The sequence below is a fragment of the Neovison vison genome, chromosome 6 (genome assembly GCF_020171115.1).
Source record: "Neovison vison isolate M4711 chromosome 6, ASM_NN_V1, whole genome shotgun sequence".
Lineage (NCBI taxonomy): Eukaryota > Metazoa > Chordata > Mammalia > Carnivora > Mustelidae > Neogale > Neogale vison.
The window spans coordinates 45,686,197-45,702,791 of NC_058096.1; the positions used below are offsets into that span (position 1 = coordinate 45,686,197).

The following is a 16,595-nucleotide window of genomic DNA, read 5'->3' on the forward strand; positions in this document are numbered from 1 at the left end:
ATTATGAAGTTTTTATCCAATCTTAGGTTCTGCTATCCTGCCCACCTGTACATAGGTCACAATTATGGAAAATGAATTCTGTTCTTTTGGTAGTCATTGCTGCTACGTAATTAGACTTAGGTCCCTCTTATTACTTAGAGTTTTTGAAATCAGTTAATTTGGTTGGTTCTCTTCTATCCTTTCCTTCATCACTTCCAGCTAGATTTTCCTTTCCTTTAAATGTCAAACAAATTCTTATATTTCATGCTCAGCAGATTTGATGCTTGTATTCATTGGATCCAGTAAAATAAATTCAAAGGTTTTCCTTAAGGTTACACACACATGCATGCCTGCACTCACATATGCTACATTAAAATAAATCAATGTAAACTATTGTGATTCTCTTTCAGAAACATGATGGCCATTTCACAGTCATCCAGTTGGTTGGTATGCTCCGAGGCATTGCATCAGGAATGAAGTATCTTTCTGATATGGGTTACGTTCATCGTGATCTAGCAGCTAGGAATATATTGGTCAACAGCAACTTAGTATGCAAAGTTTCTGATTTTGGTCTTTCCCGGGTGCTGGAAGATGATCCCGAAGCTGCATATACAACAACTGTAAGTTTACATGTCCTTTTCCAGTATAGGTGGCTTACCTGTATTGTTTTTAATATTATAAGAATAATTGTATTTTTGGTTTCCTAATTTTATGCTCACACCTGTCATTTTCCAAATTTAACATCATCACTTTTTTTTTTTTAAGATTTTATTTATTTGACAGAGAGAGACACAGAGAGAGAGAGAACACAAGCAGTGGGAGTGGGAGAGGGAGAGGCATCCAGCCGAGCAAGGAGCCTAATGTGGGCTTCAATCCTAGGGTCCTGGGATCATGACCTGAGCCGAAAGCAGATGCTTAATGACTAAGCCACCCAGGCACCCAAACATCATCATTTAACTGAGAAGTATTTGCTTTATCTGAGTGCCTGGCCAAACAACAACAACAACAACAACAACAACAACAACAAAGCTTTCTTATATTTGACTGTTTTCTTTCTTCCATAGTACTGGGACTTTAATATCATGCTTGAGGTCCAAGTGGCTTTTTTTTTTTTAAAGATTTTATTTATTTATTTGACAGAGAGAGATCACAAGTGGGCAGAGAGGCAGGCAGAGAGAGAGAGGAGGAAGCAGGCTCCCTGCTGAGCAGAGAGCCCGATGCGGGGCTCGATCCCAGGACCCTGAGATCATGACCTGAGCCGAAGGCAGCGGCTTAACCCACTGAGCCACCCAGGCGCCCAAGGTCCAAGTTTTGATTGCCCTCACAACAAATCTGCCTTTGCCTGAGGTATTCTTGGTGCTTAATAATTATCTCCTTTAAATGGAGTTCTGTATAGGCCAATGGTGAATCAATTAAGTCCGTGCTAGTGAACAACCAATGGTTATGAAATGACTTTTTTTTCCTCACAGCAAATGTTATGGAATGACCTGATTATACTTACAAATGATCAAGATAAGTTTCTCTGGAAATATATAAATACACTCTAAACTTTTTTCTGAATGATACTTGGGGAGAATATGAGCAGGAATAAAAGACTAAAACTTTAGAAGCAAACTATCATCCATAGAATATATGATCTAACCTTAACTCATGAATAGTTTAAGCATTTCTGAATGCCCCCAAACCAGTTCATTCCACTGAGCTTTTTGGTTATTGTTCCAAGGATTTCAATCTCTGAGTCTTTCTTCAGCTATCTGAAAACAAGTAATTTGTAAAACCATACACTATTCTGTTATTGTTCAAACAAAACCTTCACCATTGACTCATTTGACAGTCACCTTCAATAAAAAGTCAGTCAGTAAAATTATTCAAGATGTTTTTACCCTCTCCTCTTTCTCTAACCTTACACATTATTATAGAAGAGGCAAATCCATTATTTAGTTCCCTTTTATTTCATTTTCTGTTAGATTGTTTTGAAACTTCACTGTATTCAATTACTCCAGAAGAGATGCAAGTTTAATACTATGAGTAAAACATATTTTGCCCTGACTATATTTGTACTATAGAAATGCTCTATATTACTTTATTGTTGATATTTCCACTGATTTCTCCAACAAAGAAATATAGTGCTAAGGAAAATAAATTAATCTCTGAGAGCCTGACATATAAGCTAGCAGTATCTATTGATCTTTTAATTTGACCAAACACCTTCATAAAAGTAAAAGTCTATCATGTCTGAAAATAAATTGTTCATCTCAGGAAAAGCAGTATTTCCAGCTCCATTTTCTAATTGGAAAACATCATAATTTTTTTCATTTTTTTGAGGCTTTCTTTTCTTTTTGTTTTTTATAAATGTGTAACTTAAAGCAGCTTTTCAAGTTACAGAACAATGTAGATAAGATTTTTCTATTTTGCATATTATTTTCAACCTTGGAGAATAGTGTTTAAAATTATTATAAAAATTTTGTGCAATATTTATAAAAATTCCAACAAATATGATCTACTTAAAGAACAAAATAATATAGAATAAAGCATAAAATAGGAAATAACTACGATATTCTTTGTATGCCTGTATGATGTATTTGAGATTCCTATTAAATAATATTTTAAATGCATTTTAAAATGGGAAGCTCATTAACTTTAAAGTACTAATAAAACTGTCAGGGACCCAAATTTTGAAGAATATATAGGTTTTATTGTATCAGATTTGAAATCCAGATTCCAGGCATGTTCTTCTATCTTATATGATTATAGAAACTGAAAGGCCTAGAAAAGTGCTATTTTAATATAAATCTGACTACAGTATTAAAAATCAAGTCAGGTGGGGCGCCTGGGTGGCTCAGCGGGTTAAAGCCTCTGCCTTCGGCCCAGGTCATGATCCCAGGACCCTGGGATCGAGCCCCGCATCGGGCTCTCTGCTCAGTGCAGAGCCTGCTTCTCTCTCTCTCTCTCTCTCTCTCTCCCTCTGCCTGCCTCTCTGCTACTTGTGTTCTCTGTCAAATAAATAAAATCTTTAAAAAAAAAAAATCAAGTCAGGTAACCAGAATATTAATGCCCCAAAAGTGCCTCTTGAAAGCTATATATTGTCTCTATTAAGAAATAAGTTTCTGAATTTAAGAGGCATCAGCTGAATGGTAAATAATGTAAGTATTTTTTTAATTGTTTTTATTTTTTATTCCACTATCATTAATGTAGTGTTGTATTAGTTTCAGGCACATGATGTAGTGATTCAACAATTCTATACAGTACTCAGTGATCATCACAATAAGTGTACTCTTAATCCCCTTCACCTGTTTCACCCATCCCCCCAACCACCTTCCTCTGGTAACCACCAGTTTTCTCTCTATATTTAAAAGTCCATTTTTTTGTTTGATTCATTTTGTTTGTTTGTTTTGCTTCTTAAATTCCACATGTAAGTGAAATCACATGGTACTTGTCTTTCTTAGACTGACCTATTTTCCTTCTAGATCCATCATGTTGTTGCAAATGGCAAGATTTCATTATTTTTTATGGCTGAGTAATATTCCATTTTGTGTTTATAGTACACCTTCTTTATTCCTAGATTTACCCTTGGACATCTGGGCTGCTTCTTGGTTATTTTAATTAAGCCTACAATAAACACAAGGGTACATGTATCTTTTCAAATAAGTGTTTTCACATTCTTTGGGTAAATACCTAGTAGGGGAATTACTGGATCATGTGTTATTTCTTTTTAAGTGGTTATACCACTTTGCATTCACACCAACAGTGCACAAGGGTTCCTTTTTCTCTACATACTCTCTAACACCTGTTGTTACTTGTGTTTCTGATTTTAACCATTCTGACAAGTATGAGATAATATCTTTTTGGTGGTTTTCATTTGCATTTACCCAATGATGAGAAATGTTGAGTAACTTTTCATGTGTCTGCTGGCCATTTGTTTGTCTTCTTTGGAAAACTGTTTATATCCTCTGCTAATTTATGTTTTTTTGGTGTTGAGTCATATTAAGTACTTTATGGTTTGGAAATAAACCCCTTATCAGATATGTCATTTGCAAACATCTTCTCCCATTCAGTAGGTTGTCTTTTTGGTTTGTTGATTATTTCCTTTACTATGCAAAAGCTTTTTATTTTGATATTATTCTGATATTTTAATTTTGCTTTTGTTTACCTTGCCTTGGAAGCCATATCTAGAAAAATATTGCTATGACCAAAAGAATTATTACTTGTGTTCTCTTCTAGGATTTTTATGGTTTCAGGTCTCACATTTAAGTGTTTCATCCATTTTGAGTTTATTTTGTGTGAGGTATAAGAAGGTGGTCCAGTTTCACTCTTTTGCATGTACCAGTCCAGTTTTCCCAATACCACTGTTGAAGAGACTGTAATTAAGAACTTTTTTTAAAAAAATACATCAGAAATACCTGTTAAAAGGCTCCTAGGGTACAAATCATCATACTTGACTTTATAATGATTATGACCTTTTAATATTTGAAACAACACCACTCTTGCCTTCAAAGACCTTACGCTTTTACAGAATGGACTCATGCTTTCTATCTATTCAGTGCATTAAATGTTGACATACAGGTCTGAAAAAGAAATATGGAAGTATCAAAAAGCAGAGGTCTGAAGAAGACTTTACAAAAAACTAAAATTTGATCCAAATATTAAAAAAATTCTTTAGACAGATTGTTGGGGAATTCAGATTGAGGAAACAGAAAAAGGAAAAAGACATGGAAATTTGGGGAAGTGAATGGACATGTTGTTGGAAATGTGGAATGGGGAGAGAAGGAGTGAACAATCAAGGTTTCTAAGGAATAATTGCGAAGTGGGTGGCACATCAAGAAATTTGAAGGTTTTCCTATGGCAATTAAGAGACAGACATTGATTTACTTAAATGGGAGAATGACCAAACACATGCATGTCTTAGAAGCTATTATTGACAACAGTGTGAAAGAGAAAAGTATTGAAGGATAGGAGGAATGGTTATAGGAAACCAGTTAAGGCATTATTGCTATAGATGAGAAAAGCCATATGACTTTAATTAGGGCAGTGGATTTGGGAATAAAGAGGAAGGTAGAGAACTGGAAAATGTATTATGACTATACAATTTATAAGACTCAGTAACTAATTATATATGAATTATAAAAAGGATTTAAAGATGACATCAATATTTTTGGATTGAACAACTTGTTGAATGAGATGCCATTAATCAATTTAGAGGATCCCCATTAGAGATGGCCGTTAGATTACAAAGCAAAATTATAAAGGGTCACAGGCACTCTGTTTCAAAGTCATCAAGATAATGGTAGATTAAACATTGGCATTCTGTTGCAATTGTGTTTAAAATGTTTAGGGCTTTATATAAATGAACTTAGGCTCCAAGCCCTTGCAAAGGGATCTTAAGAACTAGTAATGGCATGAAAACCAAGAAATGTGAATGGAGGCTAAAGACAGAAGGACAAAAATGCACAAAAGTAGGATCTAGACAAGGACTGAGTTCTTGCTTTTACATGCCAATTCTAAAAATAGCTTATAGGCATTTCATGAGGAAAGATTGGTGAATAATTACGAAGTACACCTGACAATACATATACAATTATTGATATATGACTAACTTAATCATACAGTATTTACTGAGTTTGAATTATTCTCATTTGATTACATGGTCTTCTGTCTGTTTACAATTTAGGTGTTGCAAAATCTCTCCCTTTTCTGAATCCTTGATGCACATTCACTTGGACAACTGTTTTATATCCAGTTCAAGGGAGGGACTCTCTCATTTGAATATTACTAAGCAACAAGTCTTAAAGTTACCTTGAAAATGCTAACATTCTGCTCTGAACTATGGAAATGAGGTTCTTTTTACCTAAAAACAGTATTAAAAGATATATTATGGTTCACACTGATCTGTTTTAGGGATAGATTTTATTTCAAATATAATGGCAGTCACTGTATGGATTCTTTTTATTAAAAAAACAAGTAACTCCCTTTCATACATTTTAAAGATCAAAATAAAATGGAAGAATTATTTTCTCACAATATCTACTAAAATGTCTAAGATACTTTGACTCTTTCAATTGTATTCATTTTATGTTATCCAAGGCAAATTTTGCTTTTTTCTTTGACAACAACAATTCCATATAACTATTTTCTTAGTGGAAATATGGTAACTCATAACTGACGACACATAATCTGTCTAATCACAATTCTGTTAACATCTTAATTTTATTACTTTGCATTCATAAGACCTCTTCCAAGCTCCAACTCTTAACCTCCCATATTCTATGTAAGGTATGAGAAAAGTTAAATCTCATAATGATCTAAAAAGTCATGGTCTATGCCCAACATGGAGCTAATTATAATGAATCATGGAGCAGCATGAGGGGGACTGACTTACTGTGTATTCCAAAGTTTGGGAAATCTAAACCACCTTCCTCCTTTACCTAACTCAAGGGTTTACAAATTGGCTTGACTTTCTTTTTTTTTTTTTTTTTGGCTTGACTTTCTGAAGTGGATTTTTTTTTTTTTTTTAAGATTTTATTTATTTATTTGACAGAGAGAGATCACAAGCAGGCAGAGAGGCAGGCAGAGAGAGAGGAGGAAGCAGGCTCCCTGCTGAGCAGAGAGCCCTATGCGGGCCTCGATCCCAGGACCCTGAGATCATGACCTGAGCCGAAGGCAGCGGCTTAACCCACTGAGCCACCCAGGCGCCCCTGAAGTGGATTTTTAAATCTTGAGACATGTCTACCTTTAAGAATAAATATTTTTTATAAAGATGAGATAAAAATCATTTTAGATCATTCACTATTCTACTTTTAAATGCTTTAATATGAGTAATTAAAATTTACCTGGAGATCATGCTTAAGCTGCTAATAAAACATATTCAGAATTTTTACTCATGTTTTTATATTTTAAATTAAAAAGTCACTATAGAAAGTTAGGCAGTAAAAAAATATTGAATGCCTTTAATTAAAAATCATATAATATCTGATGCACTGACTAAAAGAACTTGTATGGAGAATGTTTCTAATTTCCTAGATTTTGAAAAATAAAACTTTTCTTTAGAAATCCTACTACTCTGTCAAGTCATGGATAGTAGAGGTGACATTGTGCTAAGATATATCATTTGATAAAATGCATATTCTATGTCTATCCTAGACAAACCAGAGCCAACCTGAAGAATGATTTTTATTTCAATTGTTCCTTCTGATTTAGCCAAGCTAAAAATGGAGTGGGTATGACTGCTTCAGGTACAAAGACAGATCTTTAGGTAGACAACTGTGAAGCCTAGTACTAGTTTCCCAAAAAGCAACATATGGTAGCACAAACAGAATATATGGACAGTCTCCTGCACAGAATTCACTGAAAAATTAAAGTAAAGGAAATGGTAGTCTCTTCTAGGAAAGTGTAAATTCAGTAGCCTGAGTATAAAGGAAAAAAGTAAGAAAAATAACAATGTTATCAGAATGCTGTAACATCGAGATTTAAATAACTTTTTTTTCAATAAAAAGATGATGAACAAATAAACCTTGGAAGAATGAAAAACAATAAAATCCTGGTGAGAAGAACCACATACAACACTAAGAAAGGAATTGTGTCATTGGGGAAAAACAACTAAATGACTTTTCACCAAAAAAAAAAATAGTTCTCACTTGGCAGACACTATGATAGCAGTCAATCAAAATCAGTCTAATACAGAGACCATTACAATTAGCTGAAGAGGGAGAAATCAATGTGCCAATATTATGTTTCCCAATTTCAAAGGAAAAAAACGTGTCCTTGAACCAGCAAGTGTTTGATGGACTAATTCATAAGAATAAAATCTGACCGTTTTTATTTACATTTGTCAATATAAGCTCTTTGTAAAAGAAATTCTAATGATCTAACGTGTAGAAACTATATTCTCAGAAATGAGAATCTCTGCACTTTGGCCCAAATGCCAGATAGCAAATCCCCAACTGTGGTGACAAAAGGGCAGCAAAGCTTTATATTAAACCAAAGAGAATATGTGTTCAATGCAAAGCAAGAGTCTTCTTCAATAACTGTTCAAGAGGTGAATGCCACACACTCCAGCTTGGATTACAGGCTGAGAGACCCAAATCTGAGTGATAGTGGTCTGCAGTGGTGGTATCAGAAGGACACAAAACTTCTTGAAATGTACTGCTTGAGTGAATTGACAATGGCAGATCTTGAGCATAATATGGAAATGGGAATCAACAATACTAGAGGAAAGTTATATTTAAAGAATCATTTCCTGAAAAAGCCTCATCTCTGAAGCTTGGGAAACAACAGTTTGTGATCATTGCAGAGTTCTCTGTAGTAAAAAAAAAATGAAAAAGATTTGAGGATTATCAGACACAAAGGAGAGAAGTACTGAACAAACAGAGAGCCCTATCTGAAATCTGGAAGACAGAGAGGACCCATCTAGCTAAGTCATGCAGCCCCTTAAGAAGCCATGCCTTGCTTTGGGAAAATTTCCATTTGCCATTTGTGCAAAGCATCTATGAAAGTAAGAGCTCTGTCTTTCTAATATGCATTTTAAGGACAAAACCCTAAGGTCTCAGACCTGGAAAGGCATTTTTTTTTTTAAACCTGGAAATGCATTATTGAAGGTAAGAGACTACTGAGAAACTTTGTGTTTAACACTCAAGGTTTGGTGTGTGACTTTCAAGTAATCTGTTTGGTTTTATGAAAAGTAATGAATTCCTTTAAGTTTGTGTAAAACCCTAAAGAACAGGAGAGTTATCATTTTCATTTTTCAAAGGATTCCAACACCTAAAATAATATGTTATTTAATGGCTACTTCATTAATTACTGATAATTAAAATAAGAAAAGGATAGAAAGTGACAAACTCTAAGAACATATTTTTCAGTGAAATTACATTTACTTCTTCTCTGAGGTCACTATTAATCACAACCCATCAAATAAGTGAACCTAAAATAATCCTTAATGCATCAGAAAGAGGTGGAAAAAATGCAATAGAAAGCACCAAATGTAACAAACATTGAAGCACTTACAACAAAGAATCACAAAGGGGAAAATTCTGTTTTTAAAGTCTCTGAACACATCCCATGGAAAGCTTTGAGCACAAAAGGATGCCTACAGCATAGATAAGATACAAGACAAATGGTTCATCAAATCGCATGATGCATACAATTTTGATACCTGAAATACATCCAGTCCTTCTAACCTAAATGCTAATCAACAACGAATAATCAAATGCCAGTCACAGTTCTCAAAGTATTCAACATACACCTGATGATTAACCTGAAAAACCACAGGAAATTAGCAGGTGCAGTTTGTTTTTGTGTTAGCAACATCCAACGCTGTCTAATTCAGAGTTAGTCTCCCTGCTCCCAGTGATTTTAGAACAAACCAGGACTTAATAGTTTTACTGAGAAAGATCAATCAGCAGATGTTCAGCAAGCAGAAAGTACAGTGCGCACTGGCCCATCTTGCTTGTGCAGAAAAAAGACAAAGTAAGACAGTGAACACAAAGCTACTGGCCTTAAACCTAGAGTTTCAAAGATACCACCTGAAGAAATGAAATCATTACTAATGCCTAATTGTGAGTTTCATCCCTGAGGTTGAAAGAAAGCATTTTGTTATTGTTGTTGACAATAAAAACTAGAAAGAGAGATGTTACAAATGCCGGATAAATCACATGAAAGCTCTGTGGAAAAGCTTACACATTCCCAGTGTAAAAAGCTTCACATCAATGGCAAATAAATTGAAAAAGGTTATCAGTTATTTATACTGTTTCTAGTCGACGCTTCTAGCTGCCTACTCAACTTCTTTTCTCATCTTTTCCTTGCTAATAAAATCTTTACTAAACTGGGATGTTTATAATGAGCTCGGGCCTAAGAAATAAATCATGATTTATATAAGCCAGTTATATTTTTACCATTCTCCTTTGACATTTAAATTTTACACTTTGGTCACTTAAAGGGAAAGGAAAGTGAAAATGACAACTTCGGGAAAAATTTCCAGTTGAGGTCTACCAGAAACAAGATTGAATAAAGAGCTGTCTAGTATTGGCCCTTGCTCTTCTTTATTTCCTTGAATATAGTTTTGGAAGAGCATAGAGCTGCTACAGCCATCTTTCAGACAGGAAGCAACAAGCCTCAGGAGACAACTCCAAAGCTGAGGATGGCCAAAAAGGAAAATCAAAAGAACCTGGTTCATGATGTGGGGATATTGTACAGTAGGAGAGCATTTGACCACAAAGAGCCTGATTCTCCAATGAAATTGTTGCACCTCTGTTGTCATTACAGCCGTTTGCAGTGTACAAGCAGAAACCACTTACTCCAGTTATTTGCTTATAATTTAATTAAATGCTTTATTTGCTTGAGTTCCTGAGAAGTGGGCATTCTATAACTCTATGACTTGTAATCCAAGATATTCTGATACAGTAATCAATAAATAGAAAATCTTTGCATTAATAAAGAACATAAATAGAAAAATGACAAATAGAAAAATATTTAAGTAAAATATCACTTCAAACAAACTTAATAGATTAAGCAGACTGTAAATATACAGTTAGTATGAAGATGCAATTATCATAATTTATTCATCTAACATATTTCTTAATATTATTAGATAACAAGTTGGATAATGGAGCTGAAAGTGCTTCTTAGGATCTGGGAAGAGAACAGACATTAAGTATTCATGCTATTGAACATATAGTTAAAATCTGAGATTTATACAGCACATGTACTGTCTACTTGGAGGATACTGTTCTGGGCATTGGAGATACTCCAATAAACAAGCATGGAGTTTACAGTCTTGAGCCTGGTGGGAACAAAAATAATAAAGTTATTCTTTAAAAAGAGAATCTCTCATTTTAGATAGTGATAAAACTGGAAACATAATACGTTTTTTAATAATTTTTTTAAAAAATAAAAGTGAGTAAGGGCGCCTGGGTGGCTCAGTAGTTAAGTGTCTCCCGTCAGCTCAGATCATGGTCCTAGGGTCCTGGGATTGAGCACATCAGACTCCCTGCTCAGTGGAAAGCCTGCTTCTCCCCCTCCCACTCCCCCTGCTTGTGTTCCTTCTCTCACTGTGTCTCTCTGTCAAATAAATAAATAAAATCTTAAATAAATAAATAACTAGATGTGTGTAGCTACCTTGGAAGTCATGTTCAGGAAATACCTCTTTAATGAGATGGTATTTGAAATGAGACCTGAAAATTATAAGGGTACAAGCCGAGGGAAGATCTGAAGCCAAATGTTCTAAGATGAAAGCAAATATAGATCTTAATGTGGGGACAAGCTTGGCATATTTTAGGACTAGGACTAAGTCCAAGATGGTTGACACGTTGAGAGATAAGTAAGAAATAAAGACAGGGCAACCAGTTCCTACAGAAATTCAAAAGTCATGGAAAGAAATAGACATTTATTCTAGTTGCAAAGGGAACCCACTGGAAGACTCTAAGGAGGTGATGACAAAACATAATTTGCGTTTTTAAAAGCGCACTTCAGCTATATGTTGAGAATGAATTAGTCTACTACCACACTACCATGAACGCGCCCAATCTCATCTGATCTCAGAAGCTAAGCAGGGTCAGGCCTGGTTAGTACTTGGATGGGAGAATGAATTAATTGTAGAGGGTCAAGGGCAGAGAGAGCAAGGAGACTCATTTATACTACCCTAGACAGGAAATACTGGCAGCATGATATAAACTGGCAATAGAAAAAATAAAGTGTGATGGGGATACTTGGGGCATCTTGTTTCAATACCTTTGCCTAGATATGTGTGTGTGTCTGTGTGTGTGTGTGTGTGTGTGTGTGTGTGTTTTAAACAGATAAGGAAATTGAGACCCAAAGAAATTAAGTGGTGTACACAAGTCCCATGGCTCTTAATATTGGAAACGATGTCAATCAACCATGACAGTAATGACGTGGTAAGGGAAAATGTCTGTCCCACAATTGAATCTGCCTCCTCCTCCTTTTACAATACTTCCCACTGCACCTTCTCTTCTATCATTTGCACACTCCCCTCTATCTCTCACCTCTGAGATCCATGCCAAAGGCAGTAGATAGCAGTAGTTGAACGTCATTAAAGATTGAGAAATAGATTGATCTCTTAGTCTTTGGTGATCCATCTTTTTTGCTTATTGAACTTTTAAAATTATTCTGCAATGAATATTTTAGTTTTATGATTAAAAAAATGTTATAAAAATAGAGAAATAGCTCCTGGCAGAGTTCCAAGATATCTTTCTGGCCAACATATTTAGTTTCTCCTTGGTATTAGTAACTAAACAATATGTGTAATTGTTTGAATGAATTGTTGAATTGTTGAACTTCTCCAATCAAAAAAGTGGCTGAAGGTCATTTCACTATGCTACATTTATTTTTAAATGAAAAATAAGATTAAAAAAAGGAAAATTATGATTACTGATTTTTAAAATGGAATTCTGGGCAATATTCCAAGAAACCTCAGATTCTGCCTCAGAACTTCAACTTTAATACCTATCCCTCATTGTTACCCCAGGGCCTACCATTAAGACCCATAGTCATCAATTTTTCCTAACCCGGACCCAGGCAGGGTCGATATGATTGATATCAATAATGATTGATAAACAATCATTCAGAGATCAGAAGCTAGAGAAAGCACTACAGAATCCTGGAGTCTGCTTTTAAAAGACATAAAATTGAATTTTAAGCATTACAAAAATGTATTAGTATCTTTGTTAGGAAATGAAATAAATATTTTTTCTCCTATTTATTACTTTTCTCACCTGGTTATCCCTTGGTTGGATTATGCTAGCTTACTTACAAATTAGATTTTCATAGGACAAACATTGCAGCCATGGCTTGTTACAGGAAAGCAAAAGAGGGCCATTGAAAAGGTGACTGCAAGAAGTTTTCTCCAAACTCTCCCTTGGGCTTTCTCTGCAAAGAATAGCTCTGGATGCATCCACGATCCATCAATATTTTCATATACTCAGATCATGACTTGTTCAAATTAACATAAACACAAAGTTTCACTGTACCTAGTTTTGCCTCTTTAAACTTGCAATAAGAACAGGGTGTTATTATATGAAGCATGTACATTATTCAGTTGTTTAACCATGCTCTTAATCAGTGTATAATATGTGTCACAAATAGACAGCTGCTAGATGAATTATACATAAAGATAATGTTTTCTAGATTACTCTTGCCTGTATATGTTGCATAATTTAGGTCCCAACACATTCTGGTCCTTAATTCTCTTCTTTTTATAGAAACCTAATCATTACCTTGTTCGTTTTAGTGGTTCAAAAGTTTATTTTTCATATACGCTATATAAGTAAAATCTCCTTAAGGGAAGGCAACATTTTTAATGTTTTTAATTTTTTTTTTATGAAAGCTGAGATTTCTTCTTTTCCTTTGGAAAAGTCTTCTGACTATGGTTCTTAATTAAGTTGCAAATACATTTGCCTTTAAAGATAATTGCTACTTAAAGACACAGATTCAATAGAACTACATTGTACTCTAAATTAGTAACTAACAAAGTCAAGGGGTCAGCTGTGTACCCTCATCTTCATGCCACCCTCCATGGAGTTCCATAATCAAGGCATTTCAATACCCCAAAGTGTATATGGAATCATTATGTATGGAGAAAACTCTATAGACATACTATGGTAGAAACTAACACCTTGGAGCTGTAACTTTAATCTCAGTTGAGTGATAATTCAGTGAATAAACATGGATCATTAATTTAAAATCCTTGTGCCTCAATTTCTACATCTTGAATAGAATTAATAAAACTGTCCACTCTCCACTTTATAGAAATGTTGTAGCAACCAACAGATAATAAGCAAAGTCAAGTGGGGAGCCTCGGTGGCTCAATCAGGTAAGCATTTAGTTCAGGTCATGGTTTAAAGATGCTGGGATCGGGTCCCTGCTCAGCAGACCGTCTGTGTCTTCCTCTCCCTCTGCTCTCCTCTACCCCAACCCCCACCCCGCCTGCCCCACTCGTGCTCACTCTCTCTCAAAATAGCGAAGTAAAATCTTAAAATAAATAAATAAATAAAAACTTTTAGAAATAAAAAGAATATGCTAAAGCATGGATCATAGCCTCTTTGGGGATTAACAGCGTAAAAATCACCTCAGGCATTTATTTAAAAATGTAGACTCCCAGTTTCCAGCTTCAGAGATTAATTTTCATTCAGTAGGTCTGGGGGAGGCATAGCCAGGTATGATCTGCAAATCTGGATTGTTAATAAACACCCAGGTAATTGTGAAACAGGTTATTTAAAGACTCCATTTTGATTAAGTTCTGTAATACAGTCTAGACACATATCTAATTATTTCTTCCACCAGCCTTACTGAAGTCACAGGTGGGTAAAAGATTTGTCAACACAGTGGGAAAGGGGATGGGAGGTAAGGGAAGGAAGAGGTGTGGGTGATGGGAAATTAGAGCTGTTGTGCTTCCGCTAATAAGAGAACATACCATACAACAAAACTGATAGCTTCTCTGACATTTATTCTTTGAATACGTATTCCATGTAGCGCAAGAATTTTGTTTATGGTTTCTCATGGAAAATAGTTTCCAGTGTAAAACATGCTTACTAATAAAAAGTGGAATTGTTAGCTCTGATGTTAATTTTTCTTTCTGATGTTAAGTTGGTTTTGATGGAGTCAGTATTCTCCACTTTTTGCTACCCTTGTAGTTTCTTCTCTTTAAGATATCTGTAAGGATCATTTCTCTTCAATATTGACTGACGTAGAAATGTATGCCCCTCTCTGGGCATTTATTGAAGACTTGTAACATTTTGTGAACATACTTTAAATTATGATATATAGTAATTTGTGGCCAAAACATGAACAGTTTTGTTTTTTTTTGTTTTTTGGGGTTTTTTTCCAAATAGCAAAGTCATTTGGTTGCACCAGCTGCTGAATTTTATCTCAGTCTTAAAACAATTGTGTGTTTTTCAAATTATGCCATTGATTGTTTAATATATCTAAAGTTGATGGGTTTTAAAAGTACTTGGAAATGATTAGGTTTTACTTAACTCCAGTATACCTTATGGGAAATAGAAGAAACTGCTGGAATTGCAGTTCCTAGATTTTGACCTAGAATATTTCTTCTGTTTCTAAAGTGAAATTCATTCTCCACACTTAACATTAGAAACTACAGTACTCTTAGGTCACTTTATAAAAACTGCACATGCTAAGAAAAAAACAGACATAAAGGTATAATAAAACTAAACAAAATAAAACAAAACCTTCAAGAAGGCATCATCAAATGATATTACCACAGGGAAATGGTACATTTGTATCAACATGCCCTCTTGTGGTGATGAATGGGACACAGGACATACGAAAAGTTTTCTTGAAATCAAGGCAAAACAACTTTGTTTTTTGTGGTTTAATGTGGTCTGAGTTAGAAGATATAATTTTAATGAGCTCTGATCTACAATTTTACTTATGTGTTGTTGATTAAAGCTCAATAACTCTGAACCATTTATCTATAAGAGCAGAGGAAGGATCAGAGGAAACTGATTGAATCCTAATATTTAACTGAGAAATTTCTTAGATTTAAGTTGAGACAAAAATGTAGACTTTATTTCTTTTCCAAAAATGTAAACTTTAAAATGATGCATCATTGTTCCCCTCTACAAAATCTCAGGAATAAGTAGAAACATACAGTAAAAAAAATCAAATGTAAAAATCAGAAAAAGAAGTTGTTAAGGTACATGAAAGCAATGTATATTTAAAACAAATCAGGGAGAAGACAGAAAGGAGTAGAAGAAAACTTGATGAAAAAGAAAAGAAGACATGAAGACTTTTCTTTTTAAATGCCAGTGCTAAGTTTTCTCACATATGAGTGAAATTCATAATTTTGAGAATATTTAAGAAACCATGAAGAGGTCATTTAATTAAGGGCAAGAGTGCAATGCAATGATGATTTTGGAGGAGATTTAAAGCAATGAGAAATCCTACAGATTTGGGCTCAGTAGCTTATATCTGATACATATAGGAGAAGAATGTGGATAAAAACCCAACAACCTGATCGAACTCTTATTAATGAAGAGAGGAAACAGTCAAGGGTTAAACTTTAAAAGAATAATAAAATATAAAATGCTCCAGTGGATTTTCTATTGTATCAGGAACTACCAGAAATAATATCCATGACAGGCACTACTTTGAAAAATGGTACTGTTTTTATGGATGTGTTTTCCCAAATCTACTGTGGATATGAGGATAGTAATATATAAATTAATTTTTAATAAAACAATTCTAAATTATTTTCCTGCCTTACTTCAGGTTATACTTTACGTTATATAAACACAGAAGTTAGACCACATTTATTCAAGTAAGAATTTCTCTATCCTATCAACACTATTATAGTTTATTCAAGTACTAGAAATAGCCCAGAAAAATATAAAGCATTTTAGCACCTAATAACCTCATAGGGTAATGTATTTGTAAACAGTTATTTTTCTTAGCCTGAAATGAGGGAATATAAGGAAGTGTCAAGATCAAAATAGTCCATTTCCTGTGATATTTTGAATTATGTTTGGGGCTACATATTTCTTCTTTTTTCCTACGCTGGAAAATTTATAAAACATTGACAGAAAGAGGATTATAGTAACCATCTTAAGATATAATACCACTTATTATACTCCTTTTGGTATTTTGCACTGTTC

The 16,595-nt window shown here is 34.4% G+C and overlaps 1 protein-coding gene across 3 annotated transcripts in view; it reads left to right on the forward strand.

Annotated features, from left to right (window-relative positions):
* Positions 1-16,595, forward strand: part of EPHA6 (EPH receptor A6) — an 871,253-nt gene that overhangs the window by 769,925 nt on the left and 84,733 nt on the right. For all 3 annotated transcript variants that reach the window (XM_044251185.1, XM_044251182.1, XM_044251184.1), the window contains one exon: positions 390-599. In XM_044251185.1, coding sequence (XP_044107120.1) covers positions 390-599 — 210 coding nt within the window. The remainder of the gene's footprint in view (positions 1-389; positions 600-16,595) is intronic.